This window comes from Panthera uncia, chromosome F1, assembly GCF_023721935.1.
Source record: "Panthera uncia isolate 11264 chromosome F1, Puncia_PCG_1.0, whole genome shotgun sequence".
NCBI lineage: Eukaryota > Metazoa > Chordata > Mammalia > Carnivora > Felidae > Panthera > Panthera uncia.
In genome coordinates this window covers 11758135-11781940 of record NC_064813.1, presented here as the reverse complement: position 1 = coordinate 11781940, position 23806 = coordinate 11758135, and the positions used below count along the sequence as shown (strand labels likewise).

Below are 23806 nucleotides of genomic sequence, written 5' to 3'. Positions count from 1 at the left end.
TGCCGCGCACCGGCCCCAGGAGCACGCTTTCCCAGTGGTAGTCCTCCATGACTTTATGCACTAGCAGGGTAGGTCGGGGGACGTCAGCGGACTCGCGCTCAGCCCGCGCGGATTCTCCTCTGCTGGGCCGACCACCAATGGGAGAAGAGTCCAATTCCAGGCATCCGCCGCGATTGGCTCCGAGCCCGGGGGCGGTGGCGGCGGGGGGCGGACCCGGGGGCGGGTCTCGCTTTGGGGCTCCGGTGCTAACATGTGAGGCGTCCGCAGCCGCGGAGGACTGGAGTGCTGCCCGCGGAGGCCGCGGTTCGGCGAGCGCGACCTGGCTCCGCCGCCAAGGGCGAGGGGCGCCGCTGGCGGGTCCAGGTGCCCGCGCGGGGGCAGCGCCCGAGCATCACCGCGGCGGGCGTCGGAAAGGGAACAGCTAGGGGCCGGGCCGCGTCCCCGCCCTCCGCACCGCGAATGGATGTGCCCGGCCCGGTGTCCCGACGGGCGGCGGCGGCCACCGCGCTACTGCGTACGGCCCGCGTGCCCCGCGAGTGCTGGTTCTTGCCCACCGCGCTGCTGTGCGCCTACGGCTTCTTCGCCAGCCTCAGGCCGTCCGAGCCCTTCCTGACCCCTTACCTGCTGGGGCCGGACAAGAACCTGACGGAGAGGGAGGTAGGCGCGGCGGCGGGCTGGGGGCCGGCGCGGCCGACCGCCGGCGCTCGGGAGGCGGCTCAGGAAAAGAGCGAGTGGAACGGCTCTCGCTCCCCGGAGGCTTTCTGGGCAGGGGTTTCTTGCCCTTCCGCAGCTGGCAGGAGGCTCGGGGCCGGCGCTGCGCTACTCCATGCCGTTTTTCTGGCGTCTGTTGGATTTGTGGGGCATGGCTCGTGTCGGGGTGGGGAGCCCCAGCACGCGTGTGCGGCCGGCGGCGTGCTCCTCACGCTGCTCTGTGTGGTTCAGCTCCTCTCCGCTCAGATTGGTCCAGCAGTTCCTGCTGGGGGCGGGAGGGGGCGCTGCGGGGTACTCGGATAAAAAAGTGGAAACCGCCAGTTGTACTTTGGACAAAGGTTTAGTAAATGATGAAAGTAGGGAACCATGGGGTGCCTGAGAGGCTCCGTCGGTAAGCCTCAGACTCTTGATTTCGGCTGCGATCACGATCTCGTGTTTGCGGGATCAGCCCCGTGCAGGGGCTCTGCCCTGAAGGCGGGAGCCTGCTTGGGATTCTCCATCTCTGCCCCTCCCCTGCTCACGTGGCGCGCGCGCTCTCAAACTTCGTTTTTAAAAAAGAAGAAAGTAGGGAACCAGGTGCGGAGTAACCCCTGCTTTCGGAATGGATCTTCCCTCTCCTAGCCGCACCCTCCTCCTCCCCATACCTTACTTTGTTTACCTTTGACTGGATGGACGTGCTCAAATAAGGGCAGGACAGCAAACAAAAATCCATCACCTTAATTTGTTTTGACTTTTAATTAGGTGAGGCTTTTTGGATGTGCTCGAATAAGGGCAGAACGACAAACAACTATCCGTCCCCTTAATTTGTTTTGATTTTTATTTAGGCGAGACGTTGTCCAGGGACATGCTGCCCCTCAGCCCCCAAATCCTACCTCCTGGGATAAAAGCAGATACTGAGATGGTGTCACGTAATTGGCATTTAATTACAGTTTGTCCTGCATGGTGAATTGTTGGTTCACAGATGTTAGTTTTGCTTTTCAACCACAAGCCTGAAAGCTGAAGCCTGATATTCTTTTCTAGAACACTACAAAGGGTGAAAGATGAGTGGGCATTTATTAGTATTTATTATTTTTCCTATGCCTGCTTTTCCTTCCTTCCCCTCCCTGCCCTAGTTGCTGTGAAATACTTCTTCCATTTAAAGTTTACTCTTCTTCCTGTGGTTAGTAATCACCTCTTTTGAGTAGCAACTCACCGTCCCTGCATAACAGGCCAGAGCAGGATATAATTATTCACAGTCCAGTTTGTTGTTGGCTTTGCCTTTCCGTTTTCAAGGACGCTTAGCAGGGAATTGAAAGTCGGTGTTGGATCCTGGATTGAGGGTTTCATTTGAATTTCTCATATTGTCTTACCTTCAGCAAGTATCACTGACTTTTACCCAACTTCACCTCTTCTGTTTCTCAGTCTTTTGGACCACTCCACCAAGGACTGTGATAGCTGTTCATTCCCTATATGAAGTTTAACATCGTTAACATTTTACCATTGTGAACAGAGTAATTTTACAAGGAGAAAATGACTGCAGTAAATGAGAGAGAATGATTCTGGAGACCCAGAACTACCACTGACTCTGAAGCAGAAATGATACTTCCTGAGCTGCGAATAATGAAAATTTCATGTGAACTGCCATGTGATATGCACAGTCTGTTCACCTTGCTGGACTGAGGGCCACATGGGGAGAAGAAACATGCTCTCTGTGTTGATATTTGAAAGCTGATCTGTTTTGCATATGCCCTGGGCCGAGAGTTATGTCATGTGTCATCATGTGCCCTGTCTACTCAGAGCCTTCTGGGGTGAGAGAATATGTTCACTGGCATTGGGGCCGGACAGGGGTGCTAGGGCCCGTAAATGTTTGCTGATTATGTAACAAACACCTAGCACATTCCTGTGCCTGCAAATTGGAGGAGGAGGAGAGCAGAGTTTGAAGAGAAATCTGGTGGTCTAGAAAGGAGTGTCATTTGTTCGTGAGTACCTTGGACCTGGGCTGATTCTGTTGTTGGTGCACAGTATGGCTCCGGTCACCCTCTCCAGAACCCTGGGTTTTTGGAATATCTAAGAACTGAAATAAATAGACAACTTGTTCTCCTTCCTGACTTAATGCTTGCTTTCACCAGTGCGCAGTTAAATGAAAAATGTTACATGACTTTTAGGCACAGTGAATGTCAGGCCATGGTCAGTGATGTTCTGAAGTTTGTATTTACCCCAGAAGACTTCAGAAGGGCCAACTTAGATCATCTTAAATGGAGCTCTGGTTAACCAAGTCCAAAAGCAAAGGAAGGAGACGAAGGACAGAATTTCCTCTATCTTTGCATGCATGAAGGATTTTCCTCTTAGATTTCAGGAAAAATGTTAACCCGTTTTAGGTACCACTTTATAAGTTTTAAACAGGTTAAAAATGGACTCTGTTCTAATAGTTGAAAGCCAGTCTTTTAATAAAATAGAGTTCCATGTCACCAGCACTGTTTTATTCTTTCATCTTTTTTAGCATATGATTCGACATTCACCACCTTTCTTTGATTTTTTTTTTTTTTTTTTTTTTTTTTTTTTTTTAATATTTTACTTTTTCTGTCTGGTATTCAGAGTCTTACAGAATTTGGCTCTTACCTCCTTGACAGCCTTAGCCGCTGCTACGTCTCTCTTCTTGCCTTCTTCCATGTGCCCAAGCTCTGTCCACATTAATCTTCTAGTCCAAAATCCAGTATATCCAGTCTCTCATCTACTAGCCTGTGATCCAAGTTGTGATCTCTGCTTGGAATAAGCTTCCCCTACCTACCTGCTGATCTCTTTCTGTTAGCCTCTACCTTTCTTTTCCTTCAAGGTCCATATTTCCTAGCTCTCTTACAATGATGTATGAATATATATCCTAATTAGGTTCAGAACAGAAGTTTTATGTTATTTTATTTTATTTTATTTTTTATGTTTTATTTTATATCCATACAGCTTGAAGTGTTGTGTAAAGAAGAGCTTACTAGCTACTTGTTTACTTGAAACTTGATTCTAAAATAAAGTCTAAATCGAATTAGAGCTTAAGATGAACATCTGTTCTCTCTTAACTTTCCGTATCTCAGAAAGAAAACGCAAGCAAACTCTGATCCAAAGACTGGGGGCAGGCACCTGACGATAAAAATCAGTTCCCTTTGCTCACATGACAGATTTTACCCGAGATAAGAAGGTATTGTCTAGGGTATGGACAATAAGAGTCTGTAATGTGTACATTTTTGCGCGGAGGAAGTTTCCCTTCAAGATTAAAAGTACCCATCGAAGAAACATTTTCCGGTGTCACAGTTTGTCGGTGGCAACATTGAAAGAGAAAGGATCTTTTGGAGACCCAGTGGCTAAGCTCTGGTGATTGTGTGGTCATTGGTCATTATGTCTTTGTGAATGCCATATAAAAGCGCCTCCATACCGGTTGAAAAAGGCGCAGGCCATAGACGTAACCCTGGAACGTAGTCCATGATCAGTAACAGGTTTCCAGTTGAAGAGATGAGGCTTTTCAGTCTGGTAGATTCAGAATAGCGAGGTTCTGATCCTCCCTCTACCGATTACTTACTAGCTGTGCTAACTTTGGATAATTGACTTAACCTTCCTGTAAGGCCCAGTTTCCTCAGTTGTAAAATAGAGATAATAAAAGCATTTACCACTTAGGCTGGCTGTTTGGATTCAACGACACAATGTAGGTAAGGCAGGTATCGCAGTGTGTGCCCGTCAGCGAGCGGACGTTGCTATTATGATGCTGATAACACTGTGAGAGGGACATTCATTCATCTTGGGCTGATCTCTTTCACTGGAGATGAAATCGGTCTTGTATTTAGAATGAGTAAACAAGAACCCATCCCTTCCCCCACCATCACACCTCACCCCACTTGCCTTTAATTTCATTACTACGCGGCCTTACAGGTTTGGCAATGTTACTTTTCCTCATCTTTATCTTTTTTTTTTTTTTTTTAACGTTTATTTATTTTTGAGACAGAGACAGGGCATGAACAGGGGAGGGTCAGAGAGAGAGGGAGACACAGGATCTGAAACAGGCTCCAGGCTCTGAGCCGTCAGCCCAGAGCCCGACGCGCAGCTCGAACTCACGGACCGTGAGATCATGACCTAAGCCGAAGTCGGAAGCTTAACCGACCAAGCCACCCAGGCGCCCCTTCCTCATCTTTATCTTAACTGTGGTTTCGCGTTAGGAGTGGATTCGACCCACACATATAAGCACTTTAGGTTGATATTTGAAAGGATGAGGGGCACCGGGGTGGCTCAGTTGGTTGAGCAAAGCCTGCCTTTCAGAAAGCACTTAAAAATTGGGGCCACCGACCCAGACTTTGAAATGGTCATTTGAGAAACTGGCTCCCCTGTATCCACACTAGGACCTTGCTAGACCCTGGGGTAGGCGTAAGAGAGGGGAAAGTCTCCTACGGTGATTGATGCTGCAAGGGTGGGGATGACAGTTCAGTTGATTTACCTAGTTATGTTGTCCCAAAGGGTCTGCTTCAGCTTCAGTCCTCAAGGCTTGAGACCTGTAAATAAAGTGGAATGAATGATTTACATGTATTCTCTCACTTAGTCCTTGCAGCAGACAACCCTGTGGTTGCAGGGCTTACCCTTCTTAAATTTTTTTTTTTTTTAATGTTTATTTTTGAGAGACAGAGTGAGAGAGGGGGAGACACAGAATCCCAAGCAGGCTCCAGGCTCTGAGCTGTCAGCACAGAGCCTGATGCTGGGCTCGAACCCAGGAACAATGAGATTGTGATCTGAGTAGAGAGCCACCCAGGCGCCCCAGGGCTTACCCTTCTTTTACTGATAATGGAGACTAAGGCTAAAGGGAACTAAAAAAAAAAAAAAAAAAAAAAAAAAGCCTTGCCTGTAGTCAATCACACAGCAAATGATGGGAGTGAAATTCCAGCGGGGTCTTTATGGTAGAACGCTTATTGTAAAGATACCTCTACTTTATCCCAACTTTAAAAATACATCAAAAAGAAAACAAAAACTTCTATTTTTTTTTTTCATATTTCAGGCAAGCAAAAAGAAAGACATCAAAGCTGCCTATAAGCCTGTCATCCACGGATAATTATTCTGTCAAGACTGTAGGACAGACTTATCCTTTTTAAGGATAAGTTCCCCCAAAGAAATTGAACTGAAAATCAGAGAAACCTAATCAAACAGTGGGATCAAGGCTCCCTATTCTGTGGGTAGATCATTCCCAAACATTTGTCCATTTCCAACACAGTTATTGAGCCACGTATCCACACAGCAGGCTAACTGGAAGGCCGTGGCAGGTCAACCCTTGAAGAGTCCACCCTTTTAAGGCAGTGGTCCTCAGCTCTGGCTCAGATAAAATCTCCTGGGAGGTCGTAAAGACTTGCCTTTGGCTGGGCATCCATATTTTTTAAAGCTCCACGGGAAATGTGCAACCACGGTTAGGAACCAGTGCTCTGCGGTAATTGGGGAGACAACACGTACAAAGCAGTATGGAGAGCTCTGAATGTTACAGTACATATATTACCTGCTCCAGCAAAGTCTTCCAGGATGAGGAAGGCTTTGAACTAGGCCTTGATGACTGGGGAGGATTTTCAGAAAAAGATCATGGGTTGGGTGCCTGGGTGGCTCACTCCGTTAAGCATTAAGCATCCGACCCTTGGTGTTGGCTCAGGTCACAATCTCCCGGTCTATGAGTTTGAGCCTTGCCTCAGGCTCTGCACTGACCCAGTGGAGCCTGCTTGGGATTCTGTCTCTCCACGCCTCCCCTCCTCACACTCATGCACACGCACATGCCTGCACACACTCTCTCTCTCTCTCTCTCAAAATAAATAAATAAACTTTAAAAAAAGAAAAAAGATGATGGGGCAGAAACAGGGAAGTATATTGCAATTATCAGAATTGCTGTCGAGATTTCTTCGGTGAGTAAGGATTTATCAGACGTGTTGGTAGGTTGTTTTATGAGAATAAATGGTTACGAATATTCCCGTTCCGTTGATCTCGCTAATAGGTTTTTAATTTTCTCTTTTTATCAGGTCTTCAATGAAATTTACCCAGTATGGACTTACTCGTACCTGGTGCTGCTGTTTCCTGTGTTCCTTGCCACAGACTACCTCCGGTACAAACCCGTTATTCTGCTGCAGGGACTCAGCCTTATTGTCACGTGGTTCATGCTGCTGTACGCCCAGGGACTGCTGGCCATTCAGTTCTTGGAGTTCTTCTATGGCATCGCCACAGCCACTGAAATCGCCTATTACTCTTACATCTACAGTGTGGTAGACCTGACCATGTACCAGAAGGTCACGAGTTACTGTCGGAGTGCCACCTTGGTGGGCTTTACGGTGGGCTCCATCCTCGGGCAGATCCTCATCTCCGTGGCAGGCTGGTCCCTGTTCAGCCTGAATGTCATCTCTCTTACCTGTGTTTCGGTGGCTTTTGCCGTGGCCTGGTTTCTGCCCATGCCGCAGAAGAGCCTGTTCTTTCACCACGTTCCTTCCACTTGCCAGAGAACGAATGGCATCAAGGCACAGAATGGCGGCTTTGTAACCAACACCACGGCTGCAAACCACCTTCCAGGGTGGGAGGACCCGGAGTCAAAAATGCCTCTAAATACGGAGGAGCCGGTAAGTGTGGCCTTACGTGCCTTGCGGCGGCTGCTCTGGCTGTTAGAGCAACGATGACAAAACAGACAGGAAAACCCCTCTTGCTAGCCCTTGTATTCATCTTGACTCAGTTTTTTATCCTGGGTTGGTTCACTGGTTCATTCATTTATTGATTAAAGAGAGGGCAGATTTATATTAGGGATGGCCAATACATTCTGTCCTGAGGTGAATAACCTCCAAAGTCAGACCAGCATCACATCATACTGCTTGTGTCAGAGAGGTCTTACGAAGCCATAGCAGGTGCACCTGGGGAAGGGGGGGCGGGGCTCAGTCGGTTAAGCGTCTTAATTCGGCTCAGGTCATGATCTCACCCTTCGAGAGTTTGAGCCCTGCATTGGGCTCTGTGTTGACAGCTCAGAGCCTAGAGCCTGCTTCGGATTCTATCCATTTCTCTCCCTCTCTCTCTCTCTCTCTCTCAAGTATAAATAAACATTTTTTAAAAAATTAAAAAAAAAAATGGGGCGCCTGGGTGGCTCAGTCGGTTGAGCATCTGACTTTGGCTCAGGTCATGATCTTACAGTTCGTGGGTTTGGGCCCCACGTCGGGCTCTGTGCTGACAGCTCAGAGCCTGGAGCCTGCTTCGGATTCTGTGTCTCCCTCTCTCTCTGCTCCTCCCCTACTCACACACTGTATCTCTCTCAAAAATAAATAAAAAGATTAAAAAAAAATTTTTTTTTAATTAAACAAAAACAAAAAAAACAAGCCACAGCAGGAGTTGTCTCTTCCTCATCTTTCTATCCCTGGTACTGGCTATACAAAGAAAGCCCTCTGAAATTTTTACTGCATAAATAGTTGAAATGATTCCAATAAATGATGAACATCTTCCAGTTTCTGAATTGACACCTAAAGTATTTAAGTTTAGAAAGTTTTCTTCCTCTTCTGTGCTGGAAGCGATGTTTGATATTCATTTTCTTTTTTTTAAATTATTCATTTATTTATTTATTTTTTTACGTTATTTATTTTGGTGGGGGGGTTGGGTGGGGCAGAGAGAGAGGGAGACAGAATCCCAAGCAGCACAGAGCCTGATGTGGGGCTTGAACTCAAAAACCACGAGATCATGACCTGAGCCGAAGTCGGATTCTTAACCAACTAAGCCACCCAGGCACCCCCTGATAATTCATTTTCAAATGACATTTCACCAGAATGGGGTAGTAAGGAATACCACAGAGAAGATAATCACAAGAGGAAAATCTAAGATGGGTGACGGAATACATATTAATTAAAAGTGTGGCTATGAAATTGTCTCTTAGAAGAGAGAGGTATGGCATCTGAATAATCCGTCCATCTGCTCTGGCTAGCCGGGAAGGTTAATTGCTTCCCCTAATCACTCACCCTTCTTTATAGCTTCTTATCTTTCCAACGGGTTGTAAGCTGTGAGGGGCAAGGTTCATTCCAACCATACCGAATTGGTCTCAGTTTTCATGGGACATGTTTGGAAACAAGCCTGTTAAAATTCTCACTTTGCAGGTGGGCTCTATCAGTCCTAAAACCATGCTCCCGGGGCCTTATAGGCTGAAGGAGAGGAGAGAGCCTACAGGAGGAAAGTCTTTGGCTCCTCCCCTGGAGTTAACTCAGATTGTTTCAATGTGGCATCTAATTACGTCTCTTCTGCCTACCGCCACCATTCACTTGTGGTTACCGGTTGAAACGTAGGTTTATTCATCCCAAAGAGCTTGAGCTTAGGTGACACTCGCTGTGAAACTTGGGTTACTGGGGCACCTGTGAGCAGCATCAGTCAAAAGACCAGGGATTAAGTAGGAATGAATTGCCAGTTTCTTCATGTTGGCAAGTCAACCCAGGGCTGATGGAGGAGGGAAAGAGTTAGAATCATCTGGAGTACAAAAAAGTAGAAAGCTGTAGATCTCGTGTAGTAGAAAAAAAAAAGAATAAAGATCCTTTGCTAATTGTTTCAAAGATGTGAAATGGCTTTAGTGGAAATTAGTATCCATATACATACTTATAATACCTGTATACATATATATCTTAAATATTAACATTGGTCATAGTTCTAAAGATTTTTATAGACCAGTAAGTTTTAAACCATTTTGAACATAGTAAGAAAGAGTAAGAAACATAGTAAGAAAGAAACACATTTTACATAGGAACCAGTACCATTCATAGGTGTGTATATATTTTAGATATAACTGAAGCAGAGGTTTTACAACACTTGATTCTGGTACGTTCCATTCAGTTTATTTTTTTTTTATCATGCAGATCACTGCCCACTAGATTGACTATTACCTGTTAATGAGCTGGAACCTACCACTTACAAAACACTCTGTCCTAGACCAAGACCAACTTGATGTTTGTTGTTTATACGCAAGATGTCAGTACTTGACATGCTGAAGAATTATGAAATTCTAGAGTTAGAAGTGATTCTACCCACAGGTCGCAGGACCATCAGAGCATCTTACAGTGACAAGGGACTTTAGATCTCATCAACCCTCTCATTTTAGAGATAAGGATTGGGAACAGAGATTAGTGACTTATGCAGAACTGCGCTGATATACTCCGAAACATAACTAAAGAGCATATAGGAGACCCCCCTTGATCTGTACTTCATGAAGTCTTTCCCTGGGGTGACAGCATGGTGAGAACCATCGTGTTGGCTACAGTGTGGTAAAAGTTAGACTCAGGTCAGTTCCATGATATCCTTGCTTCCGCTGCTGACCCCGTAACAGGCAGTCGTGACTGCTGGACAGCTGTTCGGGGCCCAGACGATGCTGGTTCTCTTTCACGAGCCTGAAGGAGAGTCAGAACATGGCTGTCGGGGATCATAGTGCCATTTGAAGTTGACAAAGCCCATAACTGAACCATAAATCATAACTGTAGTAAATACAGTAAAAAAAGGGGTAGGTAGACGGGTGGGTGGTTTGATCTTGATCTTCTGGAAAGGGAAGATGAAGTAGGAGTCAGAGCGATAGCCCTTGTCCGCAAGTTACCTTAAGGTGTTTGTGAGTCCTTTTCAGAATGAGCCTGTTGCCGTGGGGCCCAGCGTGTTGACATTACAGCAGAGCTGGTGATTTTCTTTCCTAAATAGGAAACGGGATTCCTTCTGTGGTTGGCTTGTAGTTGGATTTGCTTTATTTTAAATTGCTCATTCGCTAGAAATGATGTAAATTAAGCCGCTTCTTTAGCACAGGCCATGACACGTAATGAATACCTAATAAGTGACACCTGTTAACATACCTATACTTTTATTGGTAGACAGATACCCTTTGCTGTTAGTAAGCATTCGCGTTCTTGGCGTATGTCTGTGTTTGAGCTTTATAGAACACTGACTGTAGCAAAATTAGTGTTTCTACTTTGTATGCAAGTAAGATCATTTCCAGCAGCACACTATAGTGGGTTTCGAAGGAAGGGAAGTTGAAACCTGGGCTCTTGTACTCGCCAGCAGGGTAATCTTGGGCACGTTTCTTAATTCTTTGAGACTTAATTCCTCATTTGTCTGTCTCCCTCACCGGGTTATTTCAAGTATTAAATGCCACAATGTAAATGAGGGAATGACCAGGTTACCTCTGGTCTTAACCTTATGAAAGATGTCACTAGAATCTGGTAGTGATTCCATAGGTCTTAACCTTATGAAAGATGTCACTAGAATCTGGTAGTGATTCCATACCACTAATTCTTTAACCGAGGCCACTCTTTTTTTTGAGAGAGAGAGAGGTGGGGGGAGACAGAGGATCCGAAGCAGGCTCTGTGCTGATGCGGGGCTCGAAATAACAAACCCTGAGATCATGACCTGAGCTGAAGTCAGACGCTTAACCGACTGAGCCACCCAGGCCCCCCCCCCCCCGCCCCGAGGCTACTCTTAAGTGTAGAATGTTAAACCAGATGGTCACTAAACTTTCCTTAGCTCTAGAATACTGAGTTTTATGAACTGATTGATCTGAAGGCACTTTCTTTCTTCTGATAGGTAAGGAACACATACTATCATAGAAGTGGTTTAATTTCAGTCATCAGCCCTTGACTTAAATCTTCACAGTTTAGGCATTAAACCCTATCTCCCCTCTCCCCCATATGTTTTCCTATTGTATATAGAATAAATTCGAAAATTCTCATTACGGACTATGGGACCTCATACAATCTGACCCTTTGCTAACCTCTCTGACCTTATTTCACCCCTGTGCGCCGCATAGCACTGACCTGAAACACAGCACTTATTCCCGCTTTAGAACTTGGATCCGGAAGTTCTCAGGCAGGACTGCCCTTCATTCTCATCTTCATGGCTGGTTCCTTTATGTCAACTCAGGTATCAATTCAGAAGTCACTTTAATCACTACTTGCCAGTCCATTACCCTGTTTATTCTCTTCATGGTATCATTCTTACTGTCAGCTGTCTTGTCTGTGTGTTTATCGTCTGTCCTTCTTATCAAAATGTCAGTTGAAGGAGGACAGGGACTTTTCTGCTGTATTCCCAGGATCTAGAACATTGCCAAACGCGCAGTATGGGCCCTCGTCAATATTTGTTGGTTGCATAAGTGAGTCATGATAGAGTACAGAGGAAAGGAGCATGTATTGAGCACTTGCTGCATACCGCGCAGTCCTCATTTAGTTCTTCCAATAGCCTGTCAAAGTAAACATTCATTTCCGTTTTGTAGCAAAAAGCCTAAGGCTTAGAAATTGGTTCCATCTGGGGCGCCTGGGTGGCGCAGTCGGTTAAGCGTCCGACTTCAGCCAGGTCACGATCTCGCCGTCCGTGAGTTTGAGCCCCGCATCAGGCTCTGGGCTGATGGCTCGGAGCCTGGAGCCTGCTTCCGATTCTGTGTCTCCCTCTCTCTCTGCCCCTCCCCCGTTCATGCTCTGTCTCTCTCTGTCCCAAAAATAAATTAAAAACGTTGAAAAAAAAATTAAAAAAAAAAAAAAAGAAATTGGTTCCATCTGCAGGCAGGCAGGTGTGTTTCTGTCGCACTTCATCATTATCGTCTCAGCTCTCATTCATTTTAACCTGGCTGCTGTGCTAAGTACAGTGGGACTGTACTCCCACTTAACACTGTGGGACAGTGTGCTAAGAATCTTAGGTTCATGAGCTCGTTTAATTCTTACTAAGACTGTGTTGTAGGTGTCACTGTCCCCATGTTACAGTTGAGGGAACTGAAGCGTATGTCAGATAACTCACCCAAAGGCACCTAGAAAACAGCACTGTCAGAATAAACCCAGATCAGGGCACCTGGATGGCTCAGTTGGTTAAGCGCCGATTTTGGCTCAGGTAATGAACTCGCGGTTCGTGGGTTCGAGTCCCGCGTCGGGCTCTGCGCTGAGCTGAGCCTGGTTGGGATTCTCTCTCTTCCTCTCTCTCTGCCCCTGCGTGCTTGCTTGCTCTCTCTTTCTCACGCGTGCTCTCTGTCTCTCTCAGTAAAATAAACCCAGATCTAGTTGACTTCAAAATCCTCTATAATAGAGACCCCTATTCCTTGGTAGAGAAATAACTCCAAGTTTTGTTATTTTGTTTTTAAGACAGCATCAGAACCCCTTTTTTTGAGTGAAATCTGAAACCACGTGCCCATTTTGATAAACAAGTGAGCTGAGCCTAGGGGTGGTGTGAGTAGGCCCAACTATGGAATATTGCTTGGTTCTCATTCCACTGAGATTTTCCTAGCATTTCAGGGAGAAATGGCCTTTATTTACCTAATTTCAGGAATTGCTATATATATATAGATATATAGAAAGAAAGACACATATATGAATGACACACACACACAATATACAGCTAATAGATATATCATCTGAATAGGAAAAAAATTTTTACTGATTTTATAAAAAAGACTCCTTCATTTTTTTAATGAAACAAAACAGAAAACTACATAAAAAGAATTCAGAATCCTCTGAACTGCTGCTCCCAAAGATTACCACTCTTAATAGTTTAGTGACCTTCTTCCTAAACATCTCTTTCCATATACACATGTGTATGTATTCATAGGTATACATTTTATAGTAAATGAAATTATAATCTACATGTAGTTTTGTAACTTGATGGTTTTTTGTTTTTGTTTTTGTTTTTGTTTTTTACTCAGTGTTATATAATACTTGCTTTCCGATGTCTTTTCATGCAAAATAGCTTTCTTTCGGAATCCAAAGAAATGGAACCATAATGGTGCAAGTGACTGGTGGGAGGTTTGTGTTGGGCTGGTAGTCTCCCCCCAGGCTGGCCCTGAGCACAAAGCCACAACTGTTGTGTAGAAACTTGTGTGAAGGACATAGTCTGCCTTTCGACCCTCCCTTTTTCCCTTGTGGTCGCAAACCGTTCCCTCTGGATGTCTCCAGTGAGACCCCTGCCAATGGGTATGTCTGAGTTGGGATGGAGGGGAGAGAGTGTGTACATGGCTGCACCCCCCTCCCTGTTACAGCTTAATGCCCTTGAACTTCAGGTGTCATCTCCCCCTGAAAAAGAATAGCCAAAGACAGGCCTCTAAGCCAACTGTTAGCAGGTTGTTAACGCCCTAACTTCAGGTTTAGGAACTAAGGCTCTGTGAGCCTACCAGGCCAAGGCAAGAATGACTATTCTTAAATTTTTTTTTTTTTAACGTTTTATTTATTTTTGAGACAGGGAGAGACAGAGCATGAACAGGGGAGGGTCAGAGAGAGGGAGACACAGAATCTGAAACAGGCTCCAGGCTCCGAGCTGTCAGCACAGAGCCCGACGCGGGGCTCGAACTCACGGACCGCGAGATCATGACCTGAGCCGAAGTCGGCCGTTCAACCGACTGAGCCACCCAGGCACCCCAAGAATGACTATTCTTGGAGCAAAATAAGTGCACAACGGGCCAGAGCAGGAGAGAGAGTGTCCTAGAAGCTTTTGATGTGTGGCAAGAACTTTACTGTTGCTAAATTGCAAATATACTACAACGGCATCTTCTCCCGTGCTTTTGTTGCTTCCTTTGCCTAGAATGTTCTTCATTATTTCTCTATTCACATCTGTCTCCCAAAGTCTATCTCGAACACCAATTCTTCCTTGATACAGATTTTACTTTGTTTTGTTTCTTGTCTTGTTTCTTAATAACAGATGTATGTTATTCCCATCAGTTAAGGCTCACTCCGTACGTTTTTACTATGTTTCGGATATTGGAACATCACCAGCAGAGGAAACAATGATAGTCCTCTTGTCATCAGGAAAATACGTTTGCTGTTTGTAGCAAGAGTTAGTATCGGGACTGTGTCCTTCAAAAGCACTTAATAAAAGAAGCAAATGCGCTCGAAAATTTCCACCCCAGCCATTGTTTTTGGCTACAGATGAGTCTCCCTCTGCCCAACGGGGCTGAGAAAACAGGGTATTCTGTTTACAACTAAAGGTCCTCGTGCCCCTCAAGACACGTGGCCTCCAACCAGCAAGAGCAGGTTGAATTGTGCGGCTGCCACCGATGTATTTACAGATCTGGCACGTGGCTCCTGTCACACATCCTGGCGCTTATGTGCTGCTTCACGATGAGGTCCCCTTTGCTCCATTTGGGTTCTCTCCTCTTCCCTTCCCGTGTTAGCCACAAAAGTGTAAGTTCCCATCGCTCAGGAAGTAGGGCATACTTGGATAAATTAGACCTTAGATAGGAGTTAGAGACTTCTCCTGGGGTGTCTGGGATTTCACGTTGTCTTTGTGGCACGGTGTGGGGATGGCACATAGCTCGGTAATGCCTCGGTTCGCCCCAAACGCGGTGGCTTTATTACTTCATTATAGTGGTAGTATTTCCCATTGTACAAGCATTGGGTGATATAAAATATAAAAAGCGTAGGAAAGAATATTAAAATCACTAATCACCTTACTACCCTCTAGGTAGAGAACTGCTGGTAATATTTGGGTCTGGTTTTTCCTAAGGTTTCTGTCTCAACCATTGCTCTACAGTGAATCGGTCAGTTTTAAGGATAGGAAGTTCTCACTGACAAACCCTAACTGACCAGTGATTTAATAAGGTTACTAACGGTTGCTTATTCTGAACGTCGCTTGCCACCGTGTGGGGAGATGTGGGGTGGCATCTCGCTTTGGCTGAAACATGCAGTCTTTGACCATCTTTCTACCTTCACTTGGTAAACAGTACATCGTTGCTGGGTTGATTACATGCAGCTATGCTACTGTTCATAAAGCACTAAAAGAAAAAGTCATACTATATATATATGCAAACGTGCACACACACACACATCTCAGAGATTTCGCATGACCTGTCCCGACCACCGCAATAAAGCAAACATTGGAATAAAGCCAGTCAAATGAATGTTTGGATTTCCCAGTGCACCTACAAGTTGTGTTTACATTATACTGTCAATGTGCAATGGCAGTATGTCTGAAAACAAACAAACAAACAATGCATGCACTTTAGTGTAAAAATACTTTGCTAAAAACTGCTAACCACCATCTGGGCTTTCAGCACATTGCAGTCTTTTTGCCGGCTGCAACTTGTCCGCCAGCACCTGCCGCCCCACCTTGCATTGTACGTGGTGGAGACGGCTTCTTTCCTTGACCCACGCGAGCCAGCCTCTGCTGGCTTCACGCTTTTCTTCGGCCTCTTCAGCTCCCTGAACCTTCACAGAATTGAAGAGATCGCGAGGGCCTTGCTCCGGGTTGGGCTTTGGCTTTGGCTTAGGGGCAACACTGTGGCTGTTTGAGCTTCTATCCAGGCCACTGAAACTTTCTCCATGTCAGTGATGAGGCCATTTCACTTTCTTGTCAATTGCGTGTTTCCTGTAGTAGCACTTTTGATCTCCAAGAACTTTTCCCTTGCATTCACAAACTGGCTACTGTCGGGCACAAGAGGCCTAGCTTTCTGCCCGTCCAGGCTCTCGGCTTGCCTTCCTCACTGAGCTTAACCATTTCTAGCTTTTGATTTAAAGTGACAGACGTACGCCTTTTCCTTTCACTTGAACCCTTCGTGGCCACTGTAGGCTTATTCCTTGGCCTCATCTCAATATCGTTGTGTCCCAGGAAAGGGGGAAGAGGAGGGAGACTAGCCAGTCGGTGGAGCAGTCAGAACGCACGCGACTTGCCCTGATTGTTGGCCGTCTTCTGTGGGTACGCTTCATGGCTCCCCAGAACAACAACAGTAGTAACTTCACAGGTCACCATAAAAAATGTAATAGTAATGAGGGGCGCCTGGGTGGCTCAGTCGGTTGAGCGTCGGACTTCGGCTCAGGTCGTGATCTCGCAGGTTGTGAGTTCGAGCCCCGCGTCGGGCTCAGTGCTGACAGCCCAGAGCCTGGAGCCTACTTCCGATTCTGTGTCTCCCTCTCTCTGCCCCTCCCCTGCTTGCGCTGTCTCTCTATCTCTGTCAAAGATAAATAAACGTTAAAAAATTAAGTTTGAAATCTTGTGAGAATTCCCAAAAGGTGACGCAGAGACATGAAGTGACAGATACTAGAAGAAACCTGGCTCTGACAGGCTGGCTCCACACAGGGTTGCCACAAACCTTCCATTTGTTAAACACAAATTTGCAAAGTGTAGTGAAGTGTAGCACCATAAAATGAGGTAGGCCTGTATATATGCCATTTATATACATAAAAATAGGGGCACCTGGGTGGCTTAGTCGGTTGAGTGTCCAACTTCGACTCAGGTCATGATCTCACAGTTCATGGGTTCAAGCCCCACATCGGGCTCTGTGCTGACAGCTCAGAGCCTGGAACCTGCTTCGGATCTGTCTCTCCCTCTCTCTCTGCCCCCCCCTCCCCTGCTCACGCTCTGTCTGTCTCTCTCTCTCTCTCTCTCCAAAGTAAATAAACGTGAATAAAACATTTAGATGCGTAAAAATAAATAAGCGGATGCCTTTCACAAGGAAAAAGACAAATAGAAAACCGGGTCTATACAGTTGCTTTCTGTAGTCGCCTTCACAGTATTTGCATCTTTCTCTCCATTTGCTGTGAAGGAACCCACGCCGGAGCGGCTCCTCGTGCTGAAGGTCCTGTGGGATGACTTCCTGATGTGCTACTCCTCCCGGCCTCTGCTCTGCTGGTCTGTGTGGTGGGCCCTGTCCACCTGCGGCTACTTCCAGGTCGTGAACTACGCACAGGGCCTGTGGGAGACGGTGATGCCCTCTCGCGATGCTGCCATCTACAACGGCGGCGTGGAGGCCGTGTCCACCCTCCTGGGTAAGCGGTGTGGGGCGGCACATTCCCCCGGAGGTCAAGTCCGCCACGATCTGATTTTTCTCTCCCCTCGGGAACTGGAGGTGACCCCCAAGGCCTGGTTTATTTGTTTTGAGCTCTGGCTTTCTGATTTAGGGAGAAATTCAGCAGTGCTCCAGTTGTGGGTGGCCGTGATTCACAAACTTTATACCCTGTCGGGAAACCCAGCATACTGGTTTGCAGAATTGTCCTCTGCGGGTTTGCGCCATCTCCGGGTGTTTTGGGTGCTTCCGTCACTTGATGTGACGCTTGGGAGTGGCGTGATACAAGTCTGTGACAATAACTAGCACACGTTGAGTGGTAATATGTACCAAATGCTGTCCTAAGGACTTTAGGTATATTAACTCAGTCCTCACAAAATTCCTGAGACAGTTACAGTTAGTATCCCCATCTTACGGTTCAGGAAACCCAGACTGATAGGTTAATAACTCGCCCGAGACAGTACAGATGGTACCTAGTCGGGTTAAGATTTGAACTCAGAGCCTGCGTCCTTGACCATTATATTCTGTCGTCCCGTTCTAATTTGTTGGCCTATCTCATACGGTTCTTTTTTTTTTTTTTTTTTAATGTTTATTTATTTACTTTGAGAGACAGAAGGCGAGAGAGAGGGGCACCGGGTGGCTCAGTTGGCCGAGCATCATCCGACTTCGGCTCAGGCCACGATCTCGCAGCTCGTGAGTCGGAGCCCCACGTGGGCTCTGTGCTGACAGTTCGGGGCCTGGAGCCTGCTTCGGATTCTGTGTCTCCCCTTCTCGTGCCGTGTGTGTCTCTCTCGTCTCTCAAAAATAAAAAAACGTAAAAAAAAAAAAAAAAAGGCAAGAGAGAATCCCAAGCAGGCTCCGCGCTGTCAGCACAGAGCCCAGTGCGGGGCTTGAACTCACGAACCGTGAAATCATGACCTGAAATCAAGAGTCTGGACGCTTAATCGACTGAGCCACCCAGGTGTGCCCCCTCATAAGGTTTTTAGACGGCATTCCGTGCTTTCTGTAAACACTTCTGACTGTGTCTGGCACTTAGAAGGCACTCTGCACATCTTAGCTATGGTTACCAGCGTCATCGTTTTCCCAAAGAGAGGAGATGCCCTTTTGCCATGCTCTGGACTGCTGCTTAGGCAGGAGGAGAGACGATCCCTCCCGCCGTGTCGTGTGGTCAGGCCGGAAGCAGCGGCTCTCTTTGACTCCCGCCTCTGCGCCCGCCTCAGCACCCCGTTCCTTGGCGGCACCCCTGGGTCTGCGTCCTCCCGTCTCCTCGCCAGCTGCTGTCATTCGGTCTCTTCGTGGTCTCTCACTGGCTCCAAGTTACTTACTCCGTCAAGTCCCAAATTCTCTGCCTTTCCAGGCCCTCCATAATCTTGAGCTACCCTATTTGTAAGTTACGAGATTTTAAAATGTAATAACCCAAGCTGAATTTTTAGTTGATTGAAATCGCGTTTGTGGAGCAAAATAACTAGAGAGCTTTTCTCTCTGCATTTTGTAGGTGCTGTTGCCGTGTTTGTAGTCGGCTACATAAAAATATCCTGGTCCACCTGGGGGGAGATGATGCTGTCTCTGTTTTCTCTGCTCATCGCCGCCGCGGTCTACATCATGGATACCGTGCAGAACATCTGGGTGTGCTACACGTCCTACGTCGTCTTCAGGATCATCTACATGTTACTCATCACTATAGCAACGTAGGTGTTCTGACTCAGGGAAGCGCTAGGAAAAGCTGTGACAGGATAAACTTCTTGGTCTCTTCACAAACCCGTGAAAGGTGTAGGTTCTCCTCCTGAGGGAGCCTCGAGGGCGAGGTTCATTTACGTCCTTGGTCCCGTAGTCCCGCTCTGTTCAGATGCCTGCATGAGATTTACAGCATTTGGCAACAAAGTGCCTTTCACTTGGTTGGGAAGGGAATTGCCCAGCAGCAGAAAGAAGGGGCTGCTCTTCATAACTGAAGCAAAAGTCGTAACTACCTGGGGAGTAATTCCTGTGTACTCATCCTTTTGTGTTTTGTTTTGTTTTGTTTTGTTTTGTTTTGTTTGAAGTTTTCAGATCGCTACCAACCTCAGCATGGAGCGCTATGCCTTAGTGTTTGGTGTCAATACCTTCATTGCGCTGGTCCTACAGACCCTGCTTACTCTCATCGTGGTGGATGCCAGCGGCCTCGGCTTAGAAATTACCACCCAGGTAAGAGTTGTGTTTCGACACGCAAGGTGTTCCAGTCATAACGGCAGGTGATCAGAGTGACCAAGTCGAGCATGCCTACTGCGAGCCCGTTCAAACAGTACAGACAGATATAAAATAAAAAGTAGGAGTGTTCCCTCCTTCCTTTGGCCAACCCCCGTCCTGCGTTCTTTTCTCCCTGGAGGATGGTGGGACCGTCATCTTTTTGGCGAGGACCTAGAACGTTTTTGAGCCGTCACTCGAGAGCCTGACAGAGGCGAGAAGTAATGTTGGTGCCCGCCCTCCAGGCCGAGCTTTTCCGCTGCCTCGTCCATCATTTCCCTCCTTTTTTTTTTTTAAATTTTGTTTTTAACATTTATTCATTTTTGAGAGATAGAGAGAGAGCATGAGTGGGGAAGGGGCAGAGAGAGGAGGAGACACAGAATCCGAAGCAGGCTCCAGGCTCTGAGCTGTCAGCACAGAGCTCGACGCGGGGCCTGAACCCACGAACTGCGAGATCATGACCTGAGCCAAAGTCAGACGCTCAACTGACTGAGCCACCCAAGCGCCCCCATTTCCCTCCATTTTTAATTCTGTACGTGGAATACTAGCTCCTGTGTGTGAGATGCCCTGCTTCGACTCACCCTTCTGAAGCCTCCTCCCTTCTTTATTAAAAATGCCGCCCGCCCAAATAGCAAGGTAATGACTTCTGATGAACAGCAGTAAGATTCTTAACATATGACCCATTGAGAAAACACCTGCACAAACGCCCAAAGCCAGCGTGGACACTCTTATTCATTCTGGAACCGTGTGTCGTGTGTGCCTTCGTGCATTGTGAGTTAGTAGGTGGGGTTTGCTCTGTACTTTGGCAGAATGGGCAACTGAATCAAAAAGTGCCTACCCCACCCCCAGCCCAGCCCACCCCCAGCCCAGCCCAAATGATTCCTTCTCCATTATTCCCTCCATACTTAAGATACTAGTTTTCTTTCAATACAGAGACCCAGCACGTTAGCAGTAATGAACTTTGTACTGAAAAATCTAAAAGAGAAATCATAATCACAGTTGGTAATGTGCACTAAGTGCTTCCTGTGTGCCAGGCACTCTATAGAATTTTACAGAGCTGCAGGCAGGATTGGACATCGAGAGAACGAGTCTGAGAGATGTTAAGTAACGTTCAGTGTTGTTTAAGGTCACGTGGTCAGTAGTAATGTGGCAAAGCTAGGATTTAAACCAGCTTCAAGGCCTAATTATCTCTCCCTGGATGGTGGTGCCTCAGAAAGGTGGGCGGGGAGTAGGGGGAGTAGAGCGGGAGCGCATTACTTTCTGTTTCCCAGTCACTACCAGCAGTGAAAAGCTTGAGAGGACTTCTCAAGGGTTAGGCGCTCAGATTTGGAATGGAGGGTGGGAGAGAAGCCAAGTGCTTGTCATCCTGCTGTAGAAACGGCGGGTTTAAAAATACGAAGTTACAGAATTTTGCAGACTGTGCCGAAACTCGGCCATGATTAATTAACAGGTTTCCTATAGGAAAATGTATCCAAATTGTAAAGAACCTGGCTCAGAGTGACACTCTTACCGCACAACCGAGCCAGCTTCTAAGTACGTCGTGAGTTATTTTCAGAAGGTGGTGATGAAGATGTTGATAAACTGTATAGTCACCTTAAAATACTGGCCTAGAGGGAAGATTCTTACAAAAAGTCATCCTACGGCGGAATATAGTAGACTCTCTACTGCCCTCCTCTGGGGAGGAATAGAAGTTCTTTATCTTCAGAATTTGGCCTGGTGGTCGTACTTTAACCTATCAGCTTGAGGGAAGAGACCGTGATGCAATGGTAACAACAGCAACAAAAATAAAAGCAGTTTCAATTATAACAACAGCAACAAAAATAAAAGCAGTAGTATTATCAGCTTTAGCGTTGTGTGGATAAACACACATGATTTCATCCCTTCCCAGTGACCCAGTAAAAAATGGGCGATATTGTGACTTCCCGTTTTGTAAATGAAACCCAGGCTCAGAGATGAAGTATTTCGGTCAGAGTCACCTGGCTCGCCGGGGATGGAGTCCAGATTTGCGCCGAGGCGGTCAGGCTTCAGTACGACCACGCTGTGCTGCCCCTTGCGCTGCCCGTGCCGGGCACATCGTGTGAGCACACGGTGTTTTTTGAAGGTTTATAGAGACCCTGAATATACCTTTAATCATAGGAGGTGTTCACCTATATCCAGTACAATGTCTCCTCTTGTAATCGATAATTCTCTAAATTACTTCTTTTCCCCACCCCTTTTAGTTCCTGATCTACGCCGGTTATTTTGCACTCATCGCTGTGGTTTTCCTGGCCAGTGGTTCAGTTAGTATCATGAAGAAATGCAGAAAGCAAGAAGACGCGGAATCGAGTTCTCGAGTAACCACTTTGTAATACACTGCTTAGCAGACTCTGCACAGCAACTGTGCCTGGACATATTTAATTTTTTAGTATGTAGACGTGTTTGTGAACGTGCTTTTTAAGGCTTCAGAGCAGCCAATTGACTCTACCTTGTGCTCCTAGAGTGACAATCCTGTTTAGGGGAGTCAGAGGCGGAGTTTATCTGGCGGATTATTTATGGAAGCTAATTGAAGGATTACTGTCTTCTGATAACAGAAGTGAACTTGATTTTGAAAGCCGGGTACTCAAGAGCACTCAAGCAACACGTGGCATTTATACTTGACGGTGAGTCTGGTGTCTCAGAGGCCTGGTTCGGGACCAGGGCTCTGCGGGCCACAGGATACTATGTTCCAACAGCATCTGTGTCTGTTCGACTTCACACTCTTATCTCTTTGTTACTCATGTGCATTTGTGTTTCTACACATGAAAGTTGTTTTTAATCACCGGCAATATTTGCTCTGGTTTGGTGTTCTGTCCTATTGGGAACGTGTGTCATTTCGAAGTTTTAGTTATTTTTAAAGCACTTGTTGTACGAATGTTCTCAGTTTCCATCTTGACAATTTTGTATTTGTGTAGATTGTCTTTAGAAGTACACTCTTGCGTTATTCATATGCTTCCCAGAGAAGCTCTTTTAGTTAGAAAATAAGGCAAGTTTTGAGGCCTGCTGATAAATCGAAATGAAGACACCTAATCAGAAAACTTAAGTTCTGTTTGCCTATCTCTTAGCCTTGAGTATGAAGGACTATTAATCCTATGAGGAGAAGATCATCTATGAGCTAAAGATACCACTAGCCCAACCAGCTCATTTTGTATTTGCACTCCCTTTTATTTCCAGAATAAAATGAGAAGTCTTTTTTTTTTTAATATCTTCATCCCTATTTATAGTTTTTATATGCTTTGTCCTTCTTATCCAAGATCAAGATGTCATTAGGAGTTAGATTTGTTGGATTATTACGAGGCCTTTTCAAAAACTGAGACTCTTTTTGATTATTTCAATGGGACAGGAACTAAGATAGACCTGATTCCTGCATTTTGTACATTAAATCTGCCTTTGTTTCAAAGGGCGGATCATCTTGGAATATCTGCTTAAAATAGTAATTGCTAGTGGTTCCATTTCCAGGGTACTTGGAAAAAATGTGTGTATATTTAATTCTGTAATTAGTCTACCAAGTGGCTGCTACTGTATGTGAGTCATGATAGCTATTTGAAAGCCAACTTTGTTGCCTTACCTTGAAAAAAAACCTAGGTTAATTTATTTAGAATAACACAGGTACACAGTGTGACTACTAGTTTCAAGATTCCGGAATTGACATATTTGTTTAGTGTAAGCGGCAATTCCAGAAGTAAATGCAGATGAGTATAGGTCATTTGCCATTTACCTTCCCTTCTGATCAAGGGAAGGAAAAGAACACTAAGGGAAGGGGAAGCGATGTTATGAAAGTACAGCCTCTAATTTTATACCTTATCTTTGGCTTTGCTGCGTAGGGAATTGTTCACTCAGAAACAAGTAGAAAAGTGATGTTCAAGGGATTTTATTTAATGTTTTTTAATAAAATGATGGTACAATCACATCACTCATGTTACCAAAGCAATATTTCCCTAGAATTCAAAGTTTGTGGTGTGCAACTGGAGCCTTGACTTATCGAAGACAATAACAAGGTCGTCTCCTGGCCATATTTATAGAACGCCCAGACCAGTTTGCAAGTTGTGCTGTGTGCAGTTTTGCAGAGAAGTGAAAAAAAAATCTGTACATTTTATCCAACTCTGTATAAATTATGAAATTATTTTTATTAAATAAATATTTTACATCCTA

General features: G+C 45.8%; 1 protein-coding gene across 1 annotated transcript; it reads left to right on the top strand.

The window, feature by feature from the left end:
• Positions 1 to 248: 248 nt before the first annotated feature.
• Positions 249 to 23806, top strand: SLC19A2 (solute carrier family 19 member 2). The gene is made up of 6 exons (XM_049633882.1): positions 249 to 657; positions 6711 to 7298; positions 17180 to 17402; positions 18915 to 19107; positions 19459 to 19600; positions 21859 to 23806. Exons 1-6 carry the CDS (start codon positions 460 to 462, stop codon positions 21985 to 21987), a joined length of 1473 nt encoding a protein of 490 aa, XP_049489839.1. The 5' UTR covers positions 249 to 459; the 3' UTR covers positions 21988 to 23806.

Bases quoted from the DNA above. Each gene is read 5' to 3' on its own strand.
- SLC19A2 (XM_049633882.1), top strand. From the start codon at position 460: ATGGATGTGCCCGGCCCGGTGTCCCGACGGGCGGCGGCGGCCACCGCG. The intron at 658-6,710 runs GTAGGCGCGGCG...TCTTTTTATCAG, and splicing joins AGAACCTGACGGAGAGGGAG to GTCTTCAATGAAATTTACCC. The intron at 19,601-21,858 runs GTAAGAGTTGTG...CACCCCTTTTAG, and splicing joins GCTTAGAAATTACCACCCAG to TTCCTGATCTACGCCGGTTA.